This window comes from Macaca thibetana, chromosome 5 (assembly GCF_024542745.1).
Source record: "Macaca thibetana thibetana isolate TM-01 chromosome 5, ASM2454274v1, whole genome shotgun sequence".
NCBI classification, from domain to species: Eukaryota; Metazoa; Chordata; class Mammalia; order Primates; family Cercopithecidae; genus Macaca; species Macaca thibetana.
In genome coordinates, this window is record NC_065582.1 from 130,464,014 (window position 1) to 130,489,440 (window position 25,427).

The 25,427-nt window shown below is 38.8% G+C and overlaps 1 protein-coding gene across 1 annotated transcript in view; it reads left to right on the forward strand.

Annotated features, from left to right (window-relative positions):
- The window catches only part of LOC126955312 (extracellular matrix organizing protein FRAS1), a 344,588-nt gene extending 320,091 nt beyond the window's left edge, over positions 1–24,497 (forward strand). Inside the window, exons 34-42 of the mRNA XM_050791751.1 lie at positions 276–413; positions 2,810–2,842; positions 7,190–7,321; positions 8,397–8,522; positions 10,457–10,704; positions 16,673–16,821; positions 17,005–17,167; positions 18,957–19,092; positions 23,326–24,497. Of these exons, the coding sequence (XP_050647708.1) occupies positions 276–413; positions 2,810–2,842; positions 7,190–7,321; positions 8,397–8,522; positions 10,457–10,704; positions 16,673–16,821; positions 17,005–17,167; positions 18,957–19,092; positions 23,326–23,591 (1,391 nt within the window). The 3' untranslated portion in view covers positions 23,592–24,497. The remainder of the gene's footprint in view (positions 1–275; positions 414–2,809; positions 2,843–7,189; positions 7,322–8,396; positions 8,523–10,456; positions 10,705–16,672; positions 16,822–17,004; positions 17,168–18,956; positions 19,093–23,325) is intronic.
- Positions 24,498–25,427: the final 930 nt, after the last annotated feature.

Consider the following 25,427-nt stretch of genomic DNA (forward strand, 5'->3'; position numbering starts at 1 on the left):
ATCAATACTTTTCATCCTTCAATCAAGTTGATACTCAGTATTAACCATCACACTATGGTTTGTATTTCATGAATCCCAGTCAATACTCTTTTGGGTTTCAGATTTGCCCTTTTCTTAAATAACCAGAGAATGGCATACCAAGAGCAACCTGAGAACAGTCAGTTTCTGCAGGATGAAAGACTCCCACCAACAAGAAGAGCAGGCTGTATGGCTCTAGTCATTTAGTCAGCGATGAGAATTACTGCTGATGCTCATACCACATCTATTCCTCCCAGGTATCATCGAACACCGGGACCACCCTCACTCTCCTATCCGGTATTTCACGCAAGAAGATATTAACCAGGGCAAAGTCATGTACCGCCCTCCCCCGGCAGCACCCCACCTCCAGGAGCTCATGGCCTTCTCGTTTGCTGGTAATGCTCTCCTCTCTGCTTTGAGGCACCCAACTGCTCTCTGTGGCTCGACATGACAGGCTTGCCCTGAGTCTCCCACAGTCCTCTGGACCATTTGGTGCCCCTACTTTGTAGCTATTCAAACTAGCTTGAGACCTGTCAGCCAATATGTAGCTTGGGCTCAGTTCCATCTTTTTATTTTTTCATTTATTCATGCATTCAGGCATACTTTCAATAAATCTTTATTTTGTGCCTCCTATGTGCCAATCACTGAACGAGGCCTTGGAGATATAGTGGCAAGCAAAAAGAGGTGTGGATTCTGCTCTTGGTGGTTTGAGCAGGTATAGAGAGAGAATTTGATAAATAACCCCAGGAATGAATGTTTAATTGCAGTCTGGGATAAGAGCTCTGAGAAAGAGGGAGAAAGTTCAGTGGTGGAATTACACATAACCAGACCGACCTAGACTGAGAGCTCAGTGAAGATACTGGCAGTGAAGGGATGGGTAGAAGCTGATGAAGAAAACTGTGTTTATTTGGATGGTCAGGAACATGTCCCTGAAGGAAGGGCACCAGCCCCAGGTACAGGGGCCTGGGGAAGGAGAGAATGTGGTGTCTGTGTCTCTGAAATGTGAAGGGTCAGGCAGAGCAGGGATGCATCTGGTGGAAGAGACAGAGGTCACACCTGACAGACCCTCAAAGCTGGTAAGGATTTGGGTTGTTATCCCAACATCAAGAGGAACCCAGTGGAATTTTCAGGTACAGGAAACTAGGGAATGGCTTTTCATAAAAAACTCTTTGACTGCAGTGATGTCAATGGACTTGACGAGGAGGCCAGAGTGGATGGCACAAGGGTAAGGGGAGGCCAGTAAGGGTCCTGCAGTACCTCAGGGGAGGTTTCATGTAGACATGGGGCATGCAGGCAACCTCTTGGGATAAAACCAGTATTTGGTAAAAGACACCTTTTTAATGGCAGAGAAGACTGAATAGAAGAATAACTAAGTTTCTCATTAAAGCCAGTGTGTGCCCTTCCATGAAGCCCAGCATACCCTTAATCCCTGCCACCCTCTCTCTTCCCTTGATCTAGTCATCAAGGTTGTTGACCAGAAAGCAGGAGTTTTAAGTCCCTACCCTTAAATATTTTTATGCCTTTGACTATTCCAAAAATATTAGTGCCTATTTCTTTTTTCTTTTTTTTTTTTTTTTTTTGACAGAATCTTGCTTTGTCACCCAGGTTGGAGTGTAGTGATGCAATCTCGGCTCACTGCAGCTTCCGCCTGCTGGGTTCAAGCGATTCTCCTGCCTCGGCCTCCTGAGTAGCTGAGACTACAGATGAATGCCGCCACTCCCGGCTAATTTTTGTATTTTTAGTAGAGACGGGGTTTCACCATATTTGTCAGGCTGGTCTTGAACTCCTGACCTTGCGATCCACCTGCCTCAGCCTCCCGAAGTGCTGGGATTACAGGCATAAGCCACCATGCCCAGCCACTGGTGCCTATTTCTTTATGATCTTTAAGGTGTATGTGCTACATAACACCACGAATACAGGATATTCTTTTTATACAGTAGCTTTATTCGTATACAAAAGTGGTGATTTCTTATGGTGAATTGAACATGGTTTAAGTAATTTTAGACTTTTTTGATTATGGTAAACATTTAAAATGATATTTGCCATTATTTAATGTAAGTTTAACCACCCAGAAAACAGTTAACTCCTCAATTAGATTGAAAATCTCTAACAGTGGGTATAGGCTTCCTCTTTAGTATCTGTACACAGTGTTTAGTAACAGGATAACTAATAGCCATTGAAAATGTTCATGGGTCTGTAACCCATGTGTTACAACTCGTACTTTATAAGAAACACAGGATATCCTGGGATTAGAAGGAAAGAAAATATGTCAGCCGTGGTTGAAGTCATCCACTAAACTCGCCTGAGTTCCTAGAACCTCTTCAGAGACAGCAGAGTCCTGTGCTGTATAATCTATGGGATAAATGCTGCGAGATAAATCTCTCACATGGTTACAGTGTGTAAATCAATGTCTCGGCACCACTCAATTCTACAATGGAATTGACCCACCTGAGAGCCCTGTCAGTGATATATGGCTCACCCGCATTCACCGATTTGTAGGATTTTATGTACTGATAAAATGGGTTCTGAATGAACGTATTATAAATCACGCTAACTGCTGTGATATAAAATTATTCCACTATGTGGTCCTTTTTGCTATTTAAAATTAATGTTGACACCATTAAATTCAACATAACATTAGCAAATGACCTGGTGGTCTTTCCTTAAATAAGAATAATTTAGAGTAAGACATTCTTTACTTTCCTAACCTCTGCCCTTTATTTTGTACCTTCCCTAGCTCTCTCTGACCCCCAAGTGTTTAATATACTGATTGTCTCTCTTACTCTTTCAGGTCTCCCAGAATCAGTGAAATTCCACTTCACAGGTAGAGATTCATCTCAATTTTATTAGAAATGAAATTTTTTCTTTCCTTAATGGTTCTTTCTTTTTGTTCCCATCATCATTATTTTTAGCTATTTTCTAAGAACTACTTAAAAATTGTATAATTTTTCTTCTAAAACAAATTTCTTCTAAAATAAACAAATGGTTAGTTAAATAGTAATAGCTTAACTTTATAATCACAGGAAAAAAAATCTACCAAGGATGCTAAAAGTTAATGTTTAAGAGCCAGGCATGGTGACTCATGCCCATAGTCCAGCACTTTGGAAGGCTGAGGAGGGAGCATCACGGAGCCCAGGAGTTCAAGACCAGCCTGGACAACAATGCGAGACCTTGCCTATTAAAAAAAAAAAAAAAAACTAATCTGGATGATGGGGGCACATGCCTGGAGTCCTAGCTACAGGAGGATACCTTGAGCCCAGGAAGTCAAGGCTGGAGTGAGCTATGACTGCACTACTGCACCGCAACTTGGACAATAATGAAACCCTATCTCAAGAAAAAAAATGAAAAAGAAATTAATGTTTAAGCCCAATTTCAATGTGTCCTAATATCCATTAAAGAGTTAATAGTAATTAAGATCCTAAACCCTGCATCCAGATAACCTGGGGTTCAACTTGTCTTGGGAAAGTTTATTACATCTCTGTGCCTGAATGCCTCATTCATAAATGGGGATAATAATAATAATAAATGTAAAGCTCCAAGAATGATTGTTGCTACATAATCATTATTACACTTAGCTAATGCACAGTAGTTGTATAAAAATCTTGAATAGAGCCATTCATGGAATGCCTTGTTACTGGAGGGAAAAGGCTTACTACCCAGAGGCGAGTCGAGAAACTTGGGTGTGGAAGACCTCTGCATTCTTAATTTTAGCTCATAGTGCAATAGAAGAAGGATGCCAAACAGCAAAAGCAGAGTCAGACCTGGTACCTATGCTTGGCCACATAGGATAAGTTTCTTTCTTGTTTAGGTCTAGAGTGAGGATGATTGACCATAAATAGCATCGTTAAGTTGCTGTTTAGATGGGATTGACTATTCCATTAGAATCAACCATCCATGCGCCCTGTTACATTTCATGGAGGGAAAAATGTTAGCAGTAGAGTCTCCTCTCTGTAACTCCTAGCTCTTCCTTTCTTCTGTGAGGATTAAAAATCACACTTGAATCAATAGTAAATTTCAGTGTTGTGTTACTGTTGATATGAACCCAGTATCAGCTCATTTCTAGTCATAGGCCTCTACATAATTCATACAATCAGTAACGATATATAGCAGATTTTTATATTTTATAAAGCAATTTACAATAAAAATTGTCTTATTTAATTCTTATACTGATATTTTAAGGACAGATATTATTTTGAGCATTTTAAACCTGAGGATACCGAAAGTTATTAAGAGTAGATAACCTGGCCGGGCGCAGTGGCTCACACCTATACTCCCAGCACTGTGGGAGGTGTGAGGAGGGAGGATTGCTTGAGCCCAGGAGTTCAAGACTAGCCCGGGCACATAGTAATACTCCTTGTAGTCTCAACTACTCAGAAGGCTGAGGTGGGAGGATCGCTTGAACTGGAGAGGTTGAGGCTGTAGTGAGCCCTCATTGTGCCATTGCACTCCAGCTGGGTGACACAGTGAGACCCTGTCTCAAAAAAAAAAGTAGATGATCTGCTCAGATTTCCATAGCAGGTAGACAGTAGAATCAGGATTTTAATACAAGTTTCTGACTTAGGACATGAGCATGGAATAGCTAGTTTGGTCTGACATGTATGTGTGTTGATTATGAAAAGTGAGTGTCATGGTAGTATGCCATTTTGGTTTCCAGTCCTCAACTCTTACCTGAAAGCTTGAGTAGGTGAAGGGTTAACAATTAACTTGTCTAGGACTTCAAGTTAAATGATCCTTGAACCTATTATACAGTCCCATGGGACTAGACCTTGGGCTGACCTTAAATTATCTTGCTTCTGCCAGAAGTTCCTTTTTTGTTGATTTTAAAGAAGAAAAACTCTTGGTATCTAGTAGAAAGCCATGTCCTTTAGGAGAGTTTTGTGAGAGAGAATTTTTAATTGGACAGTTAATGAAAAAGGCAGGAAAAAGCCCAAGAGCTGACATTAATTTGTAGAATGAAGGGGAACCACCATTTTGGTGAATCAGCTGACATGAGAAGGAAAGCTGATGTTCCTGAGACCTGACAGACTTGAAGACAAGTGCAGAAGCTCTGGAGAGCGGTTCTGAGCAAGGAACACACTTAGGACAAGTGGCACTCACAGGGGCATTTAGCCCAAAAAGGCATTTACCTGTTTCTCAAAGAAATTAGAGACATTCCTTAAAGAGAGGCATGAATATGCAATTGCTGACATTTTGACTGGAAGTTTATATGATTGCTTGCAAAACCCTGTGCCCAAGTGATAGCTAGCTATGTAATACGCACCAGAAAATAGCTTTTTTCCACTTACTGACAGAGGCAAGAGTATGCCTTGGTCACACTAAACAGCTGTATGATGTGACCAAAGCTCTTTAATTTTGTACCTTTTCTCTCCTCATGTAAATTAAGGATGTTGAAAGCTTCCTGGACTTCCTCCCTGGTATGATTTGAATGTCCCTTCCAAAACTCATGTTGACACTGAATCCTCAATATGGCAGTATTGAGAGGTGCAGCTTTTATAAGGTGATTGAAACCTAAGGGCTCTGCCCTTGTGAATGGTTTAATCATTAATGGATTAGTGGATTAATGGTTAATCACGGGGGGCGGGCAGAGCTGGTGGCTTTCTAAAAAGAGAATGAGAGACTTAAAATCCCAAGCTCAGCCTCCTCACCGCATGACTGCCTACACTGCCGCGTAACTCTTCACTGAGTCCCCAACAGCCAGAAGGCTCTCACCAAATGTACCCCCTCAACCTTGGACTTCCCAGCCTTCATATGTGAAAGAAATTCCTCTTGTCATAAATTACCCAGTTTTAGGTTTTCTGTTATAAGCAACAGAAAGTGGACTAAGACTCCCATTCAAAAATAAAACTAATGTAAAATGTAAAGTAAAATAAGATTGCATTTTGCAATTATTTCTTAAATTACAAGGACCTCAGAGAATCCTGAATCCACTAAAATTTATGAAAAAGTTTGTGTGCTTGTCACCAAATCCCCAATAATTAAGGACCATCTGTGCCTATTTTTGAAGACTTAGAGAGGAGATTGAACTTAAAGAAGCAATGACAATAATTTTGACACTTGTCTGAATAACCAGAACCATAAAACCTTCATTCTCACATAGATAATGTCGTCTCACCTTCAATAGGGCTGTTTCTGAACATCTCCAAGATGTGGAGTGTACCTTATAAAATTTAACCATATCTTTCAGATCTGTCTCAAGGAAAAGACAAATCTAAAACTTGAATAGAATCATTACTACAAGTCTCTGAGCAATGCTTGACTTTGTTTAAGCAAGATTCTTGCTGGCTTGTTACTAAGTCCAGAAGAAAGTGAGGAAGGAAACCAGTTTCTCATAACCAACCCATAGACAAGCTAATCACACATTTAAAATAATTGACAGTGCAGTTTTCTTAAAGACCACTACAGATAAACACATTGATGAGTTGATGATGCAAATATCCCTCCAAAACTGGCTTTTAGGGAAAAGATAGGGTGTTAAGTTATGGAAAAGCAGAAATAAGCATCAAGGGTGAGGCAATTCTGCTCTCATGTTTCCCTCAGGGATGAGTGTTCATTTGGATGTCAAAAATCCAGGGAAATAAAATCTTAAGGTCACTGTTTTGTTCACTATTTATGGCATTGTGCATCACGACCAAGTAAAAATGGATCTGCTTACTTCCAAACTAATGCCCTTAGAGACATTGGTATGGGTGTTGTCTGTCCTTTTAAAAAATATTCTTTTCTAATGAGACATAGACATGCCACTTCTAAAAGAGTTCATGAAAGAAAATATTTATTTGGAATATTAAGGGAATGAATTGAATCAAGTAATATTTCCATAATCAAAAGCCTTTACCAGTAGCGTCTACAGGTGCAGATTTTGTATTACCTTCCTTTCCACTAACATTTATCAAGATCACCTTTTTTTGTGTAAGTAACTTCTTAGAATGATTTTGTTATTATGGTTCTTTATCTTTTTTCTTATCCTTAGAAAAAGGAATAGCTTACAGTATCTTGCTTGCTTACTTTCTTCATTTGTAAGCATCTCTTCAAAGGTTAAAGTAGTGTAAAAAAGTTTCTAGCTACATATTTGTGGAGACTGCCTGAAGATGACCAGACTACAAGTTGATTCATGTGTGTGTGTGTGTCTCTGTGTGTGTGTGTGTCTGTGTGTGTGTGCATTTATCCTTTTTAGTTTCGGATGGAGACCACACAAGTCCGGAGATGGTCCTCACCATTCACTTACTTCCCAGTGATCAGCAACTGCCAGTGTTCCAGGTCACAGCCCCAAGGCTGGCGGTCAGCCCAGGAGGCAGCACTTCTGTAGGTAAGAACTCGGAGCCTGATAGAAACATGGCTTTAGAAATGGGATCATGTTGCTGCCCCTCTCCAAACCTCTTGATGGGAAACCTCTTGATGGTTACCAAAAAAGCAAACTCCTCTTCCAGAAGTTGCCTGCATTCTTACCTGTATCCTTCTTCCTGCCCATTTCTATGCAAACAGAAGCCACACAGAGAGAAGGAAATGAAGCCTTCAGAGGCCAGTGATCAGTGGAACGCAACACAGAACTGATTTTCTGGGAGTTTGCTTTGTTGCCATCACTAAAATATAAAGTGATAGAGCGGCGAGAAGAACATAGAGGGGAGCGGGATTTCAATGGTGGCTCTTGTTTCTATTTAGAAAGTGAAGAGTAGCGGGAGAAATGACAGGTCACAAGAAGCTTCAGAAGTTGTGAAGAACTAGAGTTGACCCAGTTATTTTGTACATAGTTATATGTACTAATTAGTGAATTTACTCTTTAGAAATGTATTCTTTTATCAAAAATATTTTACTAATAAACAGTAGGTATTGTGATTTTTGTTAGGTGTGTTCTACAGATCCTTATCCAGTTTCTACCTATGGGTTTTGGCCTAAAATTAATTATTACCAAACTTACAAATAAGTCACGTGTACAAAGACGACTGTCACTTTAACCCTACACCTCACCTTTGTGATCATTGCTCACTTTGTAGCTTTAGAAAAATAAGAAGGGATGAAACAATGAAATGCCAAACCGTTTATAGGAGGATTTTCTGGAAGAAAATCTAACCCAGCTGGTCAGGGCTAACCTAGCTGTGGGCTTCCTCTGTGCATGCTGTCATTTGTATGGAAGAAAAAAAGGTGTTCTAAATTCAGAACTACCTTATGTGAACTTTTGGAAGAACCTACTTGCAGTGCAGGAATTGACTGCATTATCTGTTTTCACTCTTTTGTACCTGATTGGAATGAAGCAGTACTTTCTGATAACAATCAGATTATTCACAGTGTGACTCCTAGCCTGGCCTGTGGCTTTAATATATACAGAGTCTATCATCTTTAATGTATGCTTTCTCTCTCACCACGCTTCCTTCTCCTTGCTGTAGGACTTCAGGTGGTAGTAAGAGATGCTGAGACAGCACCTGAAGAACTCTTCTTTGAGCTTCGGAGACCTCCACAGCATGGTGTGCTCCTTAAGCACACAGCTGAGTTCCGAAGGCCGATGGCCACAGGTAGCTACACACTCTGTCACTGACCTGCTTGAAGGATTTTTTGCTCTACAATCAGTTGTATGTGTCTCAGACAAGAGCAAAGTGTCTTTGTGATACAGACAATGAGGAGCTTTTTCATTTTTGTGTGAGTTTCATTGGCTTTGATATTTGAGACTTCTTCCTGTTCCCACTTCCACCCCTGCCCCACACCTGCCCCTGGCCCCACCCTGAACACTGTGAAGCCAGTTCCTTAAACTATAGGTGAAATGGGTGATTTCTGAAAGTTGGAGTTAATGCATTCAAAGTGACACCATATGAGGGATCAGCTGCCACTTTCCTAGCACTGTTCATGGAGATGAATCTGTCTTAATTTGGTATGTAAATCTTCATAATATTTTTAGTGCTGTGACTCTGATAGTGTTAACTACGTCTATCTTCATCTGTTAAAAAAAGGAACACATTTTTGAAGTATTGTCTATGAGATGTAACAGTGTGGTAATGTGATCAGCTTTTCAAAATAATTCTTATTGTGCTTCCTCTAATTATAAAAAATAATATATGTTCATTATTTAGAAGGTACAGAAAACCACAAAGGACACAAGTGTATCTAATTTTTTAATAGTCAGCTCTTATGCATTGAAGTGATTATTGTCCTTTTCAAAATACCCACCTCTGGATGCTATCTCTTCTTCCAACAATCTCTACTTTCTCAAAACCTTTGTATGATTCCTTTTAGAGATGCAGTAATCCATTCTCCCGAATATCACTGGTGGGCTAATCTTTGCCATTGATGGTAAATGGAATTTTAAAGAACAACCAGTAAGCATTTGGGAGTCACAAAGGTAGACTCAAAAATTTACTGAACTAAAGAAATGTCATTAGAATAGATTTGAAACATTCCCAGGGAACTATTTTAGGAACATGACAGTCATTCTCTAATTTCTTTAACATTACATTTAATCTGTATTTGTGCAGTTAACATATAAGATCTAAAGCTCTTGGTAAAAAGTTAGTTTTATTACCTTTTTATGGACATAATGCCACCAGCACCAGTAAAATACATTAACATAGTGTTGAGACAGAAGGCTTAGAAGATGAATAGAGAGAATGAGTAAATTATTCAATCTCATTACATAGCACTAATTATTAGAACTAATAATCTATCAAAAGATAGAGTTGAATATAATATCCAAGAAGAGCAATTTCACGACTGTGTTCTGTGAAATCATTAGGGCTCATGGCACTAAGAGGCATTTCTCATAAAAAGGGTTCCATGAAGTTTGAGAAGCTTTAGTATTTATACACTAAAATGAATCCTGCTGTATAAAAAATATTTTAAATTTTATTTATTCACATTTTCCATAAAGGTGTGTGAACTTGAACTTTTTTTTACATAATGCCTATCAAATTTATTATGAATTAGTACTCTAGAATGCACAGTTTAGGTTTCTAACTTCAAGTATATTTTTTCATTTTTAATTTTAAAAACTCCAAATAAAGCAAAGACTTCTTAAAGGTTCATCAAGTATAATTTATTTTCTTAACTTTTTCAAAAAATTTTCGGTATCAAGATAAGATTCCAAAAGAGCTGTCATAAATAATAGAGGCTTGTTCTTTATTTTTCTAGAAATAGGAATAATGACTGGATATTATAGAGGCAGATTTTAGCTCAATATACTTAAGAACTTAAAAATAAACCTAGAACTATCTTCAGTAGAATTAGCTACCTTGTAAAACAATGATCCTCCCACCTTGAAAAGTGTTAAAGGAGAAACTACCCTTTTTCAAGGGTGGTATAAAGGGAATCCTATAGTAGGTGAGTGATTGGATTAGCTTGTACCTCCCTAAGTTTATGATCCTATATGAACCTTAAAATCCTGAAAACAAAGGTGCTATATAATGAAAAGCATTATTCCCAGAAGCAACTGGTTTGCAATTTGTTTCATTCTTGGAAGGTGACACTTTCACCTATGAGGATATTGAGAAAAATGCTCTACAGTATATACATGATGGTTCCTCTGCCCGAGAAGACAGCATGGAGATCTCAGTCACAGATGGCCTCACGGTGACAATGCTGGAAGTGAGAGTAGAGGTGTCCCTGTCAGAAGAACAAGGACCTCGACTGGCTGCTGGCTCCTCTCTAAGCATTACTGTTGCCAGTAAAAGCACAGCCATAATCACTAGGTCACACCTTGCTTACGTGGTAAGTTCTTCCATTTGCTCTACTTGTTCTCCACCACACCTTCTGATGGGGCAGACTGGACAGCAACGCCATGGCTGAATATTTGGGGCAGCAGGTATATGGTCACGTAAAGAACCTTTTTCTCAACTTCCCTACCTTCTACTCTTAGGAGTAGTTACACTCTTTATCCTGCTTCTCCTAGTGTTTCATGAGCAGACAAGTGAATGAGAAAACACAATGAGTATGTGTAGGGATGGGTGATTGTCAACAGGAAAGGGGGCCAGTGTTGTAAAAGCCCAAGCCCCCGTTGTTTAAGCTCCATCTATTATATTTCCAATGGGAAGTTTAGGAAAAGAACATTTTAGAGCTTATGTGATCAATGACTAATAGGTAATGATGTTTCACGGCCCCTGAGAGAAAGCCCACTTGTCATCAGTTTCTGTCTCAGGTCTAGTCTAGATGGAATGCTGAAAAATCCCTGCGGCAGTGCCTCTCTGTCAGATTTCCCAGCCAGTTCACTGACTCACCCTCCTTCTCGTGCCCCACAAGAAGCAGTGTGATTTGGGGGGCCAAGGAGAGGATCAAGGACTCGAGTTTGTTTCCTGGTCTGGCCCTGACTTTATAAGGGATCCTGAGTAATTAAACTCATCTTCTTCCTTTGATTCTATCTCAGGAGCTAAGGATAATGAGGATGATTAATTTTATTTTGCAGTTATGTATGTTGTAAGCAGATATGTGCTTTCTATGTAAACATAATAATGACTAGTTTTTACAATGCCTTGAAAGGAAGAATGATTATCTGAATGCTAATCATATTGAATTTTTCCTTTACTAATCTTAAAGTTCCAACTAATGACCTAGACTTTTATTTTTTTAATGCCATATACTTTTAACTAACCCTTTTCTGGGCTGAAGAATCCCACTATAAAATGTAGTCCTGAATAGCAGCATGTAAGATCAAGCATTGGCCTGGGAACAATTGTTTTTACACAGATTTTCCCCTCAAATGGTCCTTTCTTCAGTTATAGGAAAATGCATTCCACCCTAATTCTTCTCACGGGTCTACTCTAGTTTCAGAAAAGCTTTGATTTTGTTTTTTGTTTTTAATTGACAGGTGATTTTTACTGTAAGTTATGGTCTTTTGAATCTTTTGAAACTCGTGAATTCATAAAAATGTATGAATTCAGATTTAATCAGTAGATCACCAAGGCTTGAAAAATGTTTCACAGTCCAAAATAGCGCTCCAGGAGCAGTTCCTGCCCATTAACTGCATATTATAAGCTGCATATCAAATTGCAAGCCCATTGGCAACTGAACACGTATTTTCAGAAATTGATTGAATGTGAATTTACCCACCAGAGCAGAAAAACTCCAAAAGAACTATTCTAGCCTGCTGAAAGCATAGCATACATTTTGAAGACTTAGGTAGGTTATACACTAACTTTCTCTGAGCGTTGTAGAAGAATTTTGTACTAAGAGTCATGGAAAAACTTTTCCAGATATGCATAGTTAGAAAGTTTTCCATGAACATCTAGAAAGATTGGAAAAACCATCTGAAATCCTAGTCACAAATGGGACAGAGTATAAAGATTTAGGAACAGATGAGTCTGTTCTTAGTTTAAGTGTTATTAACTGGAAGAGAGTGATACGACGTTGGAGGAGACAAAAAGGCGAAAGTTGGATTTTGTGTAATTTGCTTCTTAGCAGTGGTTTTATATATACAGTTTGCTATGCACTGCGAGTAAACAGGAAAAGAACAGTATGGGTTCTGGAGTTAGAATGGATGGATCTTAATCCAAGCTCACCACTTACTAGCATCGTGACCCTTAGCAAGTTATTTAAACTCTCCAGGCCTCAGTTTTCTCATATGTAATATGGGGAGGATAAAATTAATCTTAAAACAGTAATAGCATTTCTATGAACCAGCCAAAAATAAAATTATTCAAAATATTATTCTGTGTATATTAACATTACATATTACATACCTAAGAGTAAATGTAGCAAAAGTTATGTAACTTCTAGAGAAAATTGATGCTATGACTGACTATGTAGAAAAGAATCTCTTGACAAAAAGTATTAGAAAAAAAGGAGAATTTATCAAGGGGCCAGATATAAGATCAACAGACAGCAATAGCATTTCTATATATAAGCAAGAAAAGAAAACAGCCAGTAAATGTAACTAAAAAGATCTTACCATAATAACATTAAGAAAAAAGCATGTCCCTTGGTCTAAATCTAGCAAAAACTGGCAGTATTTTTACAGGAAAATTATAACACTTAATTGACAGACGTTTAAAATGTATTAAATAAATGAAAAGACATGCCATATTCATGCGTAGGAACATTTAATATTGAAAAGGCATCAGTTCCCTCGCCAAACAATCTTTCAATTCAATTCAGTTCCAATCAAAAGCCTAATGGACTTTTTATGGATCTTAGTAAGCTGATTCTAAAATATGTAAGAAAGAACACCAGCCTGGACAACATGGCAAGGCCCTGTCTCTACAAAAATATGAAAATTATCCAAGCGTGTTAGCTCATGCCTGTAGTCCCAGCTACTTGGGGGCTGAAGTGGGAGGATTGCTTGAGCCCAGGAGGTTGAGGCTGCAGTGAGCCTTGGTTGGACCACTACACTCTGCACTTGCTCCAGGGTGGATGACAGAGCAAGCCCCTGTCTCAAAAACAAACAAACAATCAAACAAAAACAAATGATGAATATTCTGAAAAAGAATAGTAGGAAGGCAAAGGGATTTACCTTACCAGATAACCAACATGTATTAAATATACAGCATTTAAAATAGTGTAGCAGAGGAATATATTAGACAATCCAAAAGCAGACTCACACATGGAACTGTAATATAAAACAGAGATGCTAGCTGGGCGCGGTGGCTCATGCCTGTAATCTCAGCACTTTGGAAGGACGAAGCATGTAGATCTTTTGAGGTCAGGAGTTTGAGATAAGCCTGGGAACATGGTGAAACCCTGTCTCTACTAAAAATACAAAAATTAACCCGGCATTGTGGTGTGTGACTATAATCCCAGTACTCGGGGCTGAGGCATGAGAATAGCTTGGACCCAAAAGGTGGAGGTTGCAGTGAGCCAAGATCACACCACTGCACTCCAGCCTTGGCAACAGAGTGAGACTCTCTCAAGAAAAACAAAACAAAACAAAACAAAACAAAACAAAAAAACAGCAATAGCAAGCCAGAGCAGTGGAAATAGGAGAAACTCTTTAAAACATGGATCTGCACAAAATGATTATATGTGACAAAAAAAGGAATTTGTACACTGCTTCACACCGTATGCAGATATTAACTCCAGACAGATGAAGTACTGAAAAACCATAAGTAAAATTTTACAAATCTTTGTAGAATATAAGTGAATTTTTTTGGGATATTAAGGAAGGGCAGAACATCTTAAACTAGAAACAAAAAGGTCTAACTATAAAAGATTGGTACATTTTACTATATTAAAAATTAAATTTGTGTTCATCAAAACACACCATAAAGGCAGCAAACAGGCCAGTTACAAATGAGAAAACAATATTTGCAAAATATATAGCTAAAAATAACAAAGGAAATATAACACTCCTGCAGATCAAGAAGAAAAAGATAATCAAGTAGAAAAATAAGCAAGAGACACGAACAGGAATTCCACAGAAGAGGAACCCGGGTGGTCAATAAACATGTGAAGAGATATTCACCTTCATTAGTGGTCAGGGAAAGCATATTAAAACCATATACCATTTTATACCAAGTGTGGGGAAGACAATGGATTCACAGGATGTTCTTTACTTTGCTGATGGGAGTGTAAACTGGATCAACCACTTTGGGAAGGAATTTGTCATTACCATGTGAAGATAATTATTCATATACCCTAACCATTCGATTCCTAGATTACTACCCAAGAGAAACTTTCACATACACAGCAAAGGACTTGTGCAAGAATGTTCATAGCACTACTATTTGTAACAGTGAAAATATTGAAACAAACCAAATGCCCACCACAAGATAATGGATAGCTTGTGGTCTACCGACTTGACAGAATATTAGCGAACCTCAAAATGGATGAATTATAGTGATGTCCAACAATATAAATGGATCTTAGCAGTCTAATATTGAGTTTAAAAAATAAATTGCAAAAGAGTAAAGTCAACTTCATATTTCTAAGTTACAAAAACTAAAAATATGTATTCTGTGGTAATACATCGAGCTATTTTTAAAAATTCAAGAAAATAAGAAACAAGATTTAGGGTGATGGGAGGCCCAGAGACAGGAAGAAGGGCCACATACATAAAATGTTAGTTATTCTCAGAGCTCTAGTCCTCGTGTTGAATGATGGGTTCATGATGTAAAAATAATAAAAAGAAAATGAAAAAATAAATTAATACAAAAGGGATAAGAAGGTCTTTGAACAGAAATTTACATGAGAACAAGGTCTGTATTCTTATACATTTTTTGTACCTCCAATATCTGGGATATCTTAAAATAGTGATTTTCTTTAAATCATGACAGTACTTTCAGGAAAAAAGTCTAGCTGATTTCCCACTTTTTCAAACCTAGCAGTTATATGAGATTTGAAATACAGAGTAAGATATGCCTGCCATGAAATAAAGTAGTGTTTTGGGCAAATTTGTCAATGTGAAATTTAGAAGTTATCCATTTTAAGTAGGAGCCAGGAGCTCTGTCCTTGTAGTTTATCAGCAATTCAGAAGACAACACCTTAAAACTCTTTTTAAAGTCTCTCTCGGAGGGAATGCGTAGTAATATTAGGAAGCAGTCTTTTGGAGTCTACATATTGTGTTTGATAACCCATGTGGGGAATGTTTAAAAGAACATAAATATAGGGAAAACTTTCTGAAGTCTTGCAGCTTTGATGAATTTAGGTTCCTTTCTTGCTAGTGTCAAGTGATATGAGGAAATATGGAAAATTCAGTGATCTTGAATTGAGACTCTCAACTACTAACTTTAAAAGGTCTCTGGTGATAGAAATGAGAACAGACTAAAACCTGTTGGCCCCCCGCCCTCTTGGTGTCTGTGCTGACATTCGTGATCCTATACCTCAACTAACTGTACAACATAGCATGAAAATTTGCTTTTGAAAGTACAAGTGACCATGCAACATTAATTTTCATTGTTGATGTGGTAAAGGATAGAGTGCCCCCATTTTCACAATCAACAGCCCTAAAAACTGAATGACTCAGGGAAACTTTATAAGAAGATGTTGCCTGCCTCCCAGATGTTTCCAAAAATATTCTTGAAGAAAGAGGAAATTGTTCATTAAGACATTGTTATTGTCCGTGTTGTAACAGAGAAAGTCATTTTTATTTCTCAACAAACAATGTAGAAGGAAAGAGAAATGGTCTTTGTTAAGATTAGGCATCTTGGAAGTGAACATTCATAGATTCGGTGCTGATAAAATGAAATCCATGACTTCATACATTCTTTTGTTAATTTAAAATTTTATCATATTGAATATTGCTTAAAGAGAGCCATTGGCTAAGCTAAGTAACTTTTTTTCTGTTTCATGGAATTTTATCATTGTATTATATGTTATAAAGAAAATTTGCCTGTTTCTTAGAAGCAAACCATTCTTAGAAACTCTAGAAAAATCCTACATCTGTGTTTACAGGTTGATGACTTATAGATAATTAAGTTTTATTTTTTACTAAAAGCTTAAAAATAAAATCTTTGACAGCTTTTATGGTATTGATAACAATAAGGCATCTCTTTGTTTTATGCCACGAACCTAAAGTGCGTTTCCCTTCTCTTACCTTGAGCTACTCTTAGAAAAAGATGTTATCAAAGAGAAATTTGGGGAAGAATAAACACTGGGATTTTTACTGTAGTTTGAAATAATGTTGTTTATGACAAAGGGAAAGAGACTTTTCCAATTAGCAGAGAGAGAAGTACCAATAGATCTTTAGCTACTGGAAGTGTTTATTCCTGCAAATGTGCATTCATGTCCTGCCTCATCTTTGCCTGATTAGGATGATTCTTCCCCCGACCCAGAGATCTGGATTCGGTTAAATTACCTGCCCACATATGGTACACTCTTAAGAACCTCAGGACCTGAGGTGGAAGAACTCTCAGAATTTTCCAATTTCACAATGGAAGACATCAATAACAAGAAAATCAGGTACATAATCACTTCATATTATTTGACAGATTCTTAAAAACTTATATGAAAATATTTCAGCAACTAGTTGTAGCTCTGTTGAAAGAGTATATTAGTTTGGCCCCATTTTTAAACAACGATGCAGCCATCTTACCTGACTTGTCATCGTGGCTTATTCGTTTTATTCTTTTTGGCTTTTTATAGATACTCAGCTGTGTTTGAAACGGATGGTCATCTGGTTACTGATAGCTTCTACTTCTCTGTCTCTGACATGGACCACAACCATCTGGATAATCAGATGTTTACCATCATGATCACTCCTGCTGAAAATCCACCTCCAGTCATTGCTTTTGCTGACCTTATCACGGTAAACAATTCTCAGATCAATAAACAGAGAGTACTATGGAGAGCTGGAATCTGTAGTCATGTAAATGGAGGATTTCTGCCTAAACTGGCTGCCAGGTATTTCCCCCAAAATATCCAGGCAGCAGTATCAAGATATGCATGGTTTTCAATTGTGAGTGTTTTTCTAAGTATGAAAATAAATATGCAGAAGATCAAATCATTATATCTACATTATTTAGTCAACAAATATTTATGTACTAGTCACCATGCTAGATGTTGTTAGTATTGGGAATAAAAATTAAAAAAGAATATATCTTTGAAGAGTTTGCAATCAAATGTTGGCAGCAACTAAAACTTGGACAATGTCCCCGAATCACTCCTTAAATCAAGTTAGTACTTAGCACTGTAAATAATACTGACAGTTCCTTTATGGGCAGGGCAATACAATGCATTCTCATCATTGAATACCCAGACATGAGTTCAAGTACCAGTTCTGTTATTCATCAGCTGAGTGACCTCGGACCATACACTTAATCTTTCTTTGCCTCAGTTTCCTTGTCTTTTATGTTTTTATTTTATGGTTTGTTTCCTTGTCTTTTTTTAATTCTTTTTTTTATTATTTTTTATTTATTTTTAAGAGAGGAGGTTTCACTATGTTGCCCAGGCTGAACTTGAACTCTTGGGCTCAAGCAATCCTCCCACCTCGGCCTCCCTAGAAAGTGAGACTGTGGACCTGTAGTCCCATACCTGGCTCTTGTCTTTAAAATATTATCATTTTCTACTACATAAAGAGTTTCTCTAATGATTAATAAAATTGTATGGAAACCCCCTAGTACAGTACCCAGTTCGTAGTAGGGATTTCACAAAAGTTAATTCACTTTCCTCCCTGCTGTATGTACATACCATAATGCCAAAAACTCAGGCATTTTTCTGGTTTTGTTGAGCAACTGAAAATTCATAAAACTAAGTTATTTCTAAGTTATTTTATTTCATAAAACTAAGTTATTTCTGATATTCCTCCCATTTTTCCATTTTTACATAAAACCTTGGAAAAGCCATTTGGACTGTCCCCATTCCCAGAGTCAGAGTGACCTTCCCCTTTGTAATTTATAGATCTTCCTACAGTTAGCCAAGAGTTGTTCAGGGTGAAATGGCTTGACCATCTCCAGCAGGCTAGAGAAAAACACCAGGCTCAGGTTGCGGGGTTAGCATACAAAATAGAACTCCAAAGGAAAAAAATCAGTTTGAGCAACTGCTTTTACTTATAGTGATTTATTTTCCTCCTTGACATTAAGATAAGCACTAGCTTTCAGATTTGGTGAACCTTTCTTGCTACACACCTGTAAATATATAATATAAAAAATAAACGGGACTTTTATTCTGGATGAGAATGCCTATAGGACACAGTCACCCTCACAGTATCTGCAGGAGAACTGGATCTATCATTCTCTAGCTGTGGGCTTTTGAATGTTGATGTGGAAGGAAGGCAGCCATCCTGGCAGGCAGCTGAACTGAGGTGGGTGATTAGAACGGGCTAGAGCTGCTTTATAACCAGATCCATCATTGAATGAAGTGCAACTTTGAAGGGAGATACAGAAGTCATCACGTCTGACTATAGCTTTGAGAGGCACTAAAAGATTGCCTGGCTTCAGCAACATACACATTCCTTATCTCGTCTGTAGAGGGTCTGCCTCCTCAAAGAAGTGGCATTGGTGCTGGAAGGTCACCCGGGCAGCACTTTGCAATCCAGCTCTTTTTTATTGTGGTTATGTGAAATTACCAAGGACTCTCTACATTCTTTTCTTTCCTAGGTTGATGAGGGAGGGAGAGCCCCACTCTCATTTCACCATTTTTTTGCTACTGATGATGATGACAACCTCCAGGGAGATGCCATCATTAAACTAAGTGCTCTGCCCAAATATGGCTGCATTGAGAACACAGGAACAGGTACCACTTCCTGTAGAACTGTTCAGGACCTTGAGAGAAGGGAGGGGAGAGGGAGCAGGACCTTGCTTCCAGCTAAACATGGAGACGGAGAACTACAGAGGAGGGGAACCATTTTGAAAAAATGGAAGGAAGGAAGGTTTCATTCATTCACCAAAAATTTGACGAGCATTTTCTGTGTGCTGGGCACTTATTTAAGCACTAGGGATATAACAACAGACAAAACCCCCTCCCTTCACAGTGCCTTCAATCCTGGTTGGGGGTTGGGAGAGACAAATAAAAAACCTAATGAATGAGAAGATTGTGTACGATGTTAGAAGGTGAATAAATCTTATGGAAAAAAATAGAGCAGGGAAAGGGGATTTGGAATGCCAGCAATGGGGCAGAACGGCTTGTGGATTACACTCAGAACTGAGTGTCCAGGAAGTAAAAATTCCTGTCCTTTTATTGTGAGGCAGCTGCAGTTTAGTTGAACCATAGCTTCTGTCTCAGCTCCTTCTACATATATGACATGAATTGAAATGCAAGCTTGTCTGTCTGTGACACCCTCTTCCACAGCCCTCCCCTCCACCATCTGCCCTGAACACTCTGGTGGTTATCACAGAGAAGGACAGGCAAGAAGGTATGTACTGTCCGTGGCCCCCTGAGACCTGCTGTGACTGGCAGTTGAGACAGCTCATGGCAGGTTGCTGTGCTGCTTTTCCTGCACGGAGCTGCCTGAGCGCCAGCGCTGGGCTCTAATTGGCATGCAGCTAGCAGCTCCCATGGCGAGGCCATTGACTGCAGGTGTCTGGGGCCAGCATGGGGCCTGGGATTGGAGCCTGGTAACCAGAAATTCACTTAGCAGTAGTCTCATGTTTTCCTGTAGAAGTTTTGAGTCTTTTTCCCACCTTGCCTTTCAACGTGTGCCTCAGATCTGTTTATTGCAGAATTAGGTTTATTTCAACAAATGTTTGTGCTAGATAAAGTGGATGTAAGGATAAGACACAGACTCATGTGCCTTGAGTGGGAGACAGATAGGAAGACTGACAAATTACAATAAATGAAAAATGCCGGGACAGGGAAAGGAGCAAAGCCCTGAGACAGTAAGTAGGACAAAGCAATGACTTTTGCTGGGAAAGCAGAAAAGTCTGAGGAAGTGGCATTTGAGTTGGGACCTGAAGGGCTAGTAGGAATCACCCTGGGCAGAGGGAAAGTGGCCTTTCTTGCAGAAGGAAGCTCATAGGCGAAGGTGAGAAATGAAAGGATATCTACCCCAACCACCCCTTCTCTCCGTGTGGTTTTTATTAAGCCTTCCTAACATGATTTTATGTCAACCTGGAATACATGGAGGTGCAGAGATATTCCATAGAGAGGACTATCCCCTGGCTTAGAAGTCAAATTTCTGGCAAGCTTCAGTCTCTCTAAAAAGTGGTACTCAAACTTTAAGGTGCAATAGAATCACCTGGAGGGTTGAAACTGTTGTGAAACAGTTTCCTGGAGCAGCAACCCCAGAGTTCCTGTTTTAGGAGGTTGGTGTGGGCCTGTGAATTTGCATTTCTCACTAGCTCACAGGTGAGGCCATTGCTGCTTGCCCAAGGACCACACTTAGAGAACTGCTGCTCTCCAATAATATTGGTATAAACGTGAAAGGAACAAAAAAGCATTTAGGAGGGCAAAATAATTATCACAAGGTGTATTAGCTGAAGACCCCATCCCTTGCCCCATGGGAGAGGCTCCTCTGCCTCTGTTTAGAGCTGCGTGTGAGTTATGTATAGGAAACTAGCAGCTGGGCACAGTGGCTCAAGTCTGTCATTTCAGCACTTTGGGAGGCCGAGGTGGGAGAATTGCTTGAGTCCATGCATTTGAGACCAGTCTGGGCAACATAGCAAGACCTTGTCTCCACTGAAAAGAATAAAAATTTAAAAATTAGCTGGACGTGGTGGCACATGCCTGTAGTCTCAGCTACTTGGGAGGCTGAGGCAGGAGGATCAGTTGAGCCCAGGAATTTGAGGCTGTGGTGAGCTGTGATTATGCCACTGCACTCCAGCCTGGGCGGCAGAGGGAAACCCTGCCTCAAAAAAGAAAAGAAACTAGCTACCTAAATTCAGAACCTAGGTGATCAGAAAAGCATCTTTTTAAAAACTGTTAAAAGAACCAGCTTTTAGTTTTCACCAAGAGAAGAAAGAGGAATTGTTTTGTTAGGTATGAAATCTAATGGCATGGAGCCTGAATTCATTCAAGACTGGCACAAACAAGACAGGACCCTCCTTGATTCCCTCTGGGTATCGCTATGTTCCAGTGCTATGCAGTAATGGATGTTCACAATGATCGCCTGTGCGCATCAACACCTATTTAATTTGCACATCATATATTCTGTTTAAGAAAGCAGGTAGCACATTAATAAGAATGATTTATGTCAAAAATAGAAGGTAACGTTTTTTAAATGGAAAGGATTGGAGCTTAAAGCTTCAGTGACAGATTCACTTGTTTAATAGCGTGTTCTCCAGTGATTTGAAATGAGGCACTATTACATTTGTGTATACTTTTAGGCATCATTTACTTTACTTAGGCTTTTTATTTTTTTGAGACACGGTCTTGCCCTGTCATCCAGGTCAGAGTGCAATGACATAATCACTACTCACTGTAGCCTCGACCTCCCAGGCTCAAGTGATTCTCCTACCTCAGCCTCCCAAGCATTTGGGACTACAGGCATGCACCATCGTGTCCGGCAAATTTTTGGGGGGGTAATTTCTGTAGAGACAGGGTCTCACTATGTTGCCTAGTCTGGTCTTCAAGTCCTGGGCTCAAGCAATCCTCCTGCCTTGGCCTCCCAAAGTGTTGGGATTACAGGCATGAGCCACCTTACCCAGCTACTACTAAGGCTATTTTTGACTCAAATAAGGAAGCTGCATTTCTCCTATTTAAAGTGATACATTGAAGAAAAAAGTAAAAATTGGAAGGAATTTTAGCCATTCCTTCTGGAAACCCTGAACTGTATATCCTAATGATTATTGAGTCACTGGCCACTTAGACCTCTCTCAGCTTCTGGTGCCTAGAGGAATAAAATCTGAGGGGTAAAATTTAAGAAAATTCATCATTAAAGAAAAAAAATTGTGTTGAGCTCTTCTTTCAAATGATTTCTAATAAATATGACACTGTCTACAATTTAGGAAGTTAATAGCCTTTTAATTTATGATCTGATTTTTGCAAAGGATCATAGAGAAGGGAAGGGGAAAGCCTGTTGCCTTCAGATCTGCTAGCTGTACTTTTCTGTGTTGATGTATATCCAGGGAATGTTTGAAGACACAAGGGTTTTCTTTTTCTCCTCTCTCTAGAATAACATTGTGGTGACGATTTCAAATCAATCAATTAGACTTAAATCAAAATCAAGTAAAAGACAAGACATCTATCATTTCGATATTGCTTACTCTTCCCCTGGGCCTTTTGCAGTGTTTGGGGTTGGGATAAGAAGGGTAATCTGAGCCAGCATTTTCTGTGGAGCTCTGAATGGTAACTGGGCATCTCAGTACCTGAATGGTGGTAGCCAAGTGCCTCAGTGCCTGAATCCCACCTGAGCATCATAGTATCTGAATGGTACCTGTAGCATCACAATAGCCCTGGTGCTCTATCCCAGGGGCTGGGCTCTGACCCATGCAGAGGTTCCCTTAAGAAATTGGGAGGGCCAATGAAAACATGCTGCAGATGTTTCTTCGATTAAAAGATATACAGTTAACACTGCAGATGTTTTTAGATTAAAAGATGTGCATTTGACATTTTCTTATGTAGTGAAAGAGGGTTCCTCGTGCAGGATATGCCAGATAGAATGGTTTTGAAACTGGCTGGAGCTTAAGGTAGAATCTCTGCTTCTGTATTGTCACTTACCCTAGTAACAGATGTTATGATCAGAGACTCCTAATAGAACAACCAGTGGTTCTATGTTATATAAATTATTGTAAGTTTTTTTGCATCTTATCTCATTTGATTCCTTTTGGAAATGGCAGGGCAAGTATATCCATTTATAGATGAGAAATAGTCAGTGAGGAAACAGATCTGACCCAGGCCTTCCAGTTCCTAGTCTTGTGCTTATCCCACTCTCGCAGCTTTATCCTCAAATACATTTTCTTTTTTCTTTCTTTTTTTTTTTTTTTTTTTTTTTTTTTTTTTTTTCTGAAAATGATCCCTTGTTTTCTAGTTCAGCCTGGTAAGCAGGAATTGATAGATTAAGGTAAAAATGCTCTCTTGGTGTTGATGCAGGTGATCGGTTTGGCCCTGAAACTACCAGTGACCTAGAGGCATCATTTCCTGTTCAAGACGTCCTGGAAAACTACATTTACTACTTTCAGAGTGTTCATGAAAGCATTGAGCCAACCCATGATATTTTTAGTTTTTATGTGAGTGATGGAACCAGTCGTTCAGAAATTCACAGCATCAATATCACCATTGAGGTAAAGTCTTTGGAAGTTGGAAAGGTTGAGCCCTTGACCACAATATTTCATACCATTAGAGAGCTTTCTTTATAGGGACCCAAAAGCAAAGAAGATTGGATTTGACCTTCAACATTGAAGGTCATTTTTAAAATATAGCCTTCAGGAAACTTGTAGAATTAAGGTTGGCATTTGGAGAAGGCTTGAGTTAGAAATCTAAATTTCCGTTTCAGGATTAAATTTATTTGTTCAGTAGGAAAAATAGTTTGTGAAGGTCAGAGATGCTTTGCCAGTCACGTATTTAAATAAAAACTTATATGTGTCTATTTTTCTCTGAAATTGTCTTTGGTTCTATATGCGTATTTGCCTTTTCTTATTTTACTGCATTTATTTATTTAATTATAACATCAAAGAAATGTGTTCCTTGACGTTGTATTTATTCTCATTTGAGCAACTACACAGGCTTGCTCTACCGAGAGAGACACGGGGGAAGGGGAAGATAAATCTCAGAATGAAATACCCTCTGCCTTGGGAAAATAAAATGTAAAGGACCCTCGGCACTCTTAAGGGTCAGTGGTGGAAAGGGGCTGGCACCAGGGCAGGGAGACAGCTTTAGAGACCCACACTTTCAAATATAGTGTCCTTCTACAGGTACTGTGATATGCTTAGCATTTTCTAAGACAGTTCTGAGTTCAATTAGTATGGTCTTTTATCTTCAAAATATATTAATACTTGTACTTGTCAAAGCACATATCCATATTTTTGGTCTAGAAAATATGGTCATTGTACTTATGGAAGATATCTGAGAAAACTTTTAAGAAATGTCCATCAGCTTCTGTTGAAGGGGACATTTTGTTGCCTGGACTTGCTCTCTTTTTCAAACTAAGTATTTTGCTTGGGAAGTAAAGATGGTGACACATTAAATGCTATTTTGGCAGTGAGCGTTTCTGTAGCAATGATACTGTCTCTGAATAATGTGCATTTTCTTTCTTCTTAAATATCTGTGTGAGATCTAATAGTTTATGCTTTAATCAGAGGAAGAATGATGAGCCTCCCAGGATGACCTTGCAGCCCCTCCGAGTACAGCTGAGCTCAGGAGTGGTGATAAGCAATTCTTCTTTGAGCCTGCAAGACATGGATACCCCAGATAATGAGCTCATTTTTGCATTGACAAGAAAGCCTGACCACGGTAGGGCACAAACTGCTATGTAAAGCTTCTTAATTGAGATGCCTGATGGGCTATTAGAATAAACACATATATTTCAATTGATTATTTCTTTTCTTTTCCTGTATATGGTACATTCTTTGCATCAAAGTATAATCAAATTCACAGCTGGCTAATATTTTTTGGAGTCCTGGTAGACATCAGTTTTTTAAGAAACCTCAATCCCAATTAATTGGTGTCTCTGAAGTTTTATTTCAGCTGTTTTTTTTGCTTTTCTATGTAACCTTAAGCCAAAAAGCTTTCAGAGTTTGCCTATTCTCTTCTCAGAGTTCCCATATCCTCTTCTCAGGGTAGACATCAGTGTTTGATAATCTTGAGCCATTTTATGTACCCTTGTAGACGCATACTAGATGTCTGTATGAACTTGTACTTTTGCAAAAAAAAAAAAAAAAAAAAAAAAAAAAAAAGCACTTTTCCTCATTTAAACCAGATGCAAAACCCACGTTTGGGATCTTCTACCTACTTCTTTTTTTTAAGAGCCATCTCCCCAGTTATTGGCTAAAGCTCTGGAATGCAAGTGGTGTGTCTGAATTCATCGTAATGCTCATTGGTATTTTAAAGATTAAATTGTTGCTGTAGATAAAGGGTTAACAGAAAAGACTGTTGGGCATTGTATTTTAGCTTGCTTCCATTCACTTTCACTTTCTTGAATGAAGCACTTTGACTGTCCCGATGTGGTACATGACCCTTGAAAACAGAAATATACG